At 37.9% G+C, this 2,746-nt stretch overlaps 1 protein-coding gene across 1 annotated transcript in view; it reads left to right on the top strand.

The window, feature by feature from the left end:
* LOC122093699 (protein transport protein SFT2-like) overlaps positions 1-1,507 on the top strand; it is a 5,462-nt gene extending 3,955 nt beyond the window's left edge. Inside the window, exon 5 of the mRNA XM_042664108.1 lies at positions 1,138-1,507. Coding sequence (XP_042520042.1) covers positions 1,138-1,141 — 4 coding nt within the window. The 3' untranslated portion in view covers positions 1,142-1,507. The remainder of the gene's footprint in view (positions 1-1,137) is intronic.
* Positions 1,508-2,746: the final 1,239 nt, after the last annotated feature.

Genomic DNA, 2,746 nt, shown 5'->3' with positions numbered 1-2,746 from the left:
AAAAAAAAAAAAAAAGAAGAAAAAAAAAAGAGGGAAAACAGAAACATAACGAAAAAGGAAATGAAAAACTAAGGATTGCATTTTTGTTCTTTAGATGGTATAATGTGGAATAGAGCTGATTGGAGGGCAAGGATCCATGTAGCCGACCCCATTTAGTTGGGATAAGGTTTGTTTGTTTGTTTGTTTAGATAGATACTGTCTATGAGAGTTGTGTTCTCAGATAGAACTTGCATCCATCTGCCTTGGACCGGTTGCCATTTGTTTCATACTGTTTTCATAACAGATGGTCAAATTTGGATAAATTGCACTGAAGAACTTGTAGGGCTTTTGGCCCATTGGATTTTAAGAAGTTTTAGCTGATGAAGATCTGGGTTCTGTAAATTAGAAAAGGGCTCGTCTGAAGTGTGATGGTCCACCGTATTCATGCTACCCTCGTCCTTACCAGTGGTTCCTTAATTGGTAGGTATCCTCTAACCTGATCAAATAGTCTTAAAATATTCTCGCATCAGTGCTTCCATATTGAGCACTGTGTTATGATGTTCTGATCAAAGTGATGCAATGTTTTGTTGGTTCCATTGGAATTATACACAAATGGTCCACAGATTTAGATCATGGATATCTCATTCTCTTGGTTATGTTGGAAATATACACGCAATGGTTCACAGATTTAGAACCTTGAAACTTCTTTTTCCGATCCTGTAATTTTTATTTTTGCATTCTTCAACTGATAGGAAGATCAAAGATGGAAGCAAGAGAGCAACATGAAGTCAGTTTAACGGTTCTGCTAATTCAATGTATTTACTTTTGAATCATCCCTAAAGAACACTCAGAAACGGATTCCATAAAATTTTCCTTTATCAAGTGGTTTTTACCTAGAAATGAAAGGAACCTCAGGTATAAGGGCATTGGCCCCTCAATTTGGCCAAGTTTTACCAATGGTTTGCAGTTTGAGGCAATCCAAACCTGAGGTAACATTAGCTGATTTGCTAGTTTCATTCCTTGGTGGATTCCTTTTGTCTTTCCTTGTGTTCCTGATCTGTAAAAATGTTGAGATCAGAGAGCACCCCTGCTTCTTTAGATTCCTCTTCAAAGCAACTGTCTGTTCGAATCATGGATTTAAAATTGGAATTGGATCAGGTAAATTGTCGATTCCTGCCATTCTGGAGGAGGGAAGCAATCTGGGTTTTTGGGGTTCAAGTGATTCCGGCTACTTTCTGACTAGTTCCGGCAGATAAGGAACGGAATTGGATTGAAATTGGTTGTACTCATTCAGATCTCCTAACCTTTTTTGAGTCTGTTCAAGGGGGGAGCCCTCTTATTAATTCCAGATAACATATTTGCTGTGTTTTGAAGAAAAGTTAAAAAGTACTTTTGGATCAATGGTTTAGGTCTGGTTGTTGCTTAAAGGTAAACTGTTTGGTTCCTTGGTCTAGGACTACTCCACCTCTCCTTTTTGAGACATTGTGTGACAATTTGCTTTACGCTCTTCGACTGGTTTCTCACATTATACTCTGCTCGCATGATTAGCTTTAGCTCAAATAAAATATGCCTCATGGAATAGTAAAACTTGGAAAATTATTAAAAAATAACTTCATCGTCAAACAGTCTCTTTGTGAAGAGGGGTGAGGTTGCGTACATTATGATCTTTCTTAGATCCCATAGTGACGAGAGCCTTGTGACTGGGTATGCCCTTTTTTGTTTGAAGAGGTTGGATGGTAAGGTGGCTTACCCTTCACTTCTTATACTCATAACAAATCCACATAATGGAAAACTGATCAGAGAGAGGGGTAGGCAGGTAGGTGCACAACTCCATTACTACCATTTTGATCACCGTTTTAGTAATCGGTGTTAGATTGGTCAATTCAATATTGGCAGAGGCTGATATCGATCTTACGTTGGAATTTATATCGGACCAAGGGTAAAGAAAACCTAAAAACTTGATTTTTTATGATAATAAGGGTAAAATTGTCTGCTACGAGTCGATTTAGACAGGTATCGGCTAAGACATTTACCGATTATTGAATCCAATCTTTTGATCATGGTTTAAGAATTCATAAAGGATTGGCCGATACGATATAGACATGATTCTATTTTTAATAAAGAATGGTATTTTGATATGAAATTGAGCCGATACAATCAGATACCGCCAATCAATATCAGTAACGGCGGGGCGGTGACAGATCTAAATCCATGCTCCCACAGTCCCACCCCTATATGGGATGGGCCCATGTGTGGCATGTGCTCTGGGATTTAGATCTGAGATCTTTTAAGAAGGTTTACAGGGTTGTAGCTTATTTAACTGGTAGTGAATTTTTATGGGGTTAGGTAATCAGATTCAATTTATTAAGTTTAAAGTTTCTCCCCACTTGACATCCATTATTTTGGCTCTTTTCCCAATGCTTCGATGAAAGAGAAAGTTTTATCAATAATCAACAACAGAAAGAAAATAAACACATGTCACATGTGTAGAGAGAGATAAAGAGGTAGGGAATAGAAATCCGGAAATTAGGAAAAAGATGAGAAGAAAACCAGTTAATTAGGGAACAATGATTTGACTTTAAATATCACATTTAATGCAGTTTAGCCTCGATAATTACTAATGGAAGCCACTGTGGTAAGTTTTTTTTTTTTTTTTAACATTTTTTTATCATGACCCAATAGGCTACCTGGATGAAAGCCCAAAGGCAGCCGGGCGGCGTCTTAACTCAATGAAGGACGACCTAGGAATTGCGTGGGTGGGTGGGTG

Source organism: Macadamia integrifolia, chromosome 11 (assembly GCF_013358625.1).
Source record: "Macadamia integrifolia cultivar HAES 741 chromosome 11, SCU_Mint_v3, whole genome shotgun sequence".
NCBI lineage: Eukaryota > Viridiplantae > Streptophyta > Magnoliopsida > Proteales > Proteaceae > Macadamia > Macadamia integrifolia.
The sequence above is the reverse complement of the archived record's forward strand: the minus strand, read 5'-3'. Positions and strand labels throughout refer to the sequence as shown.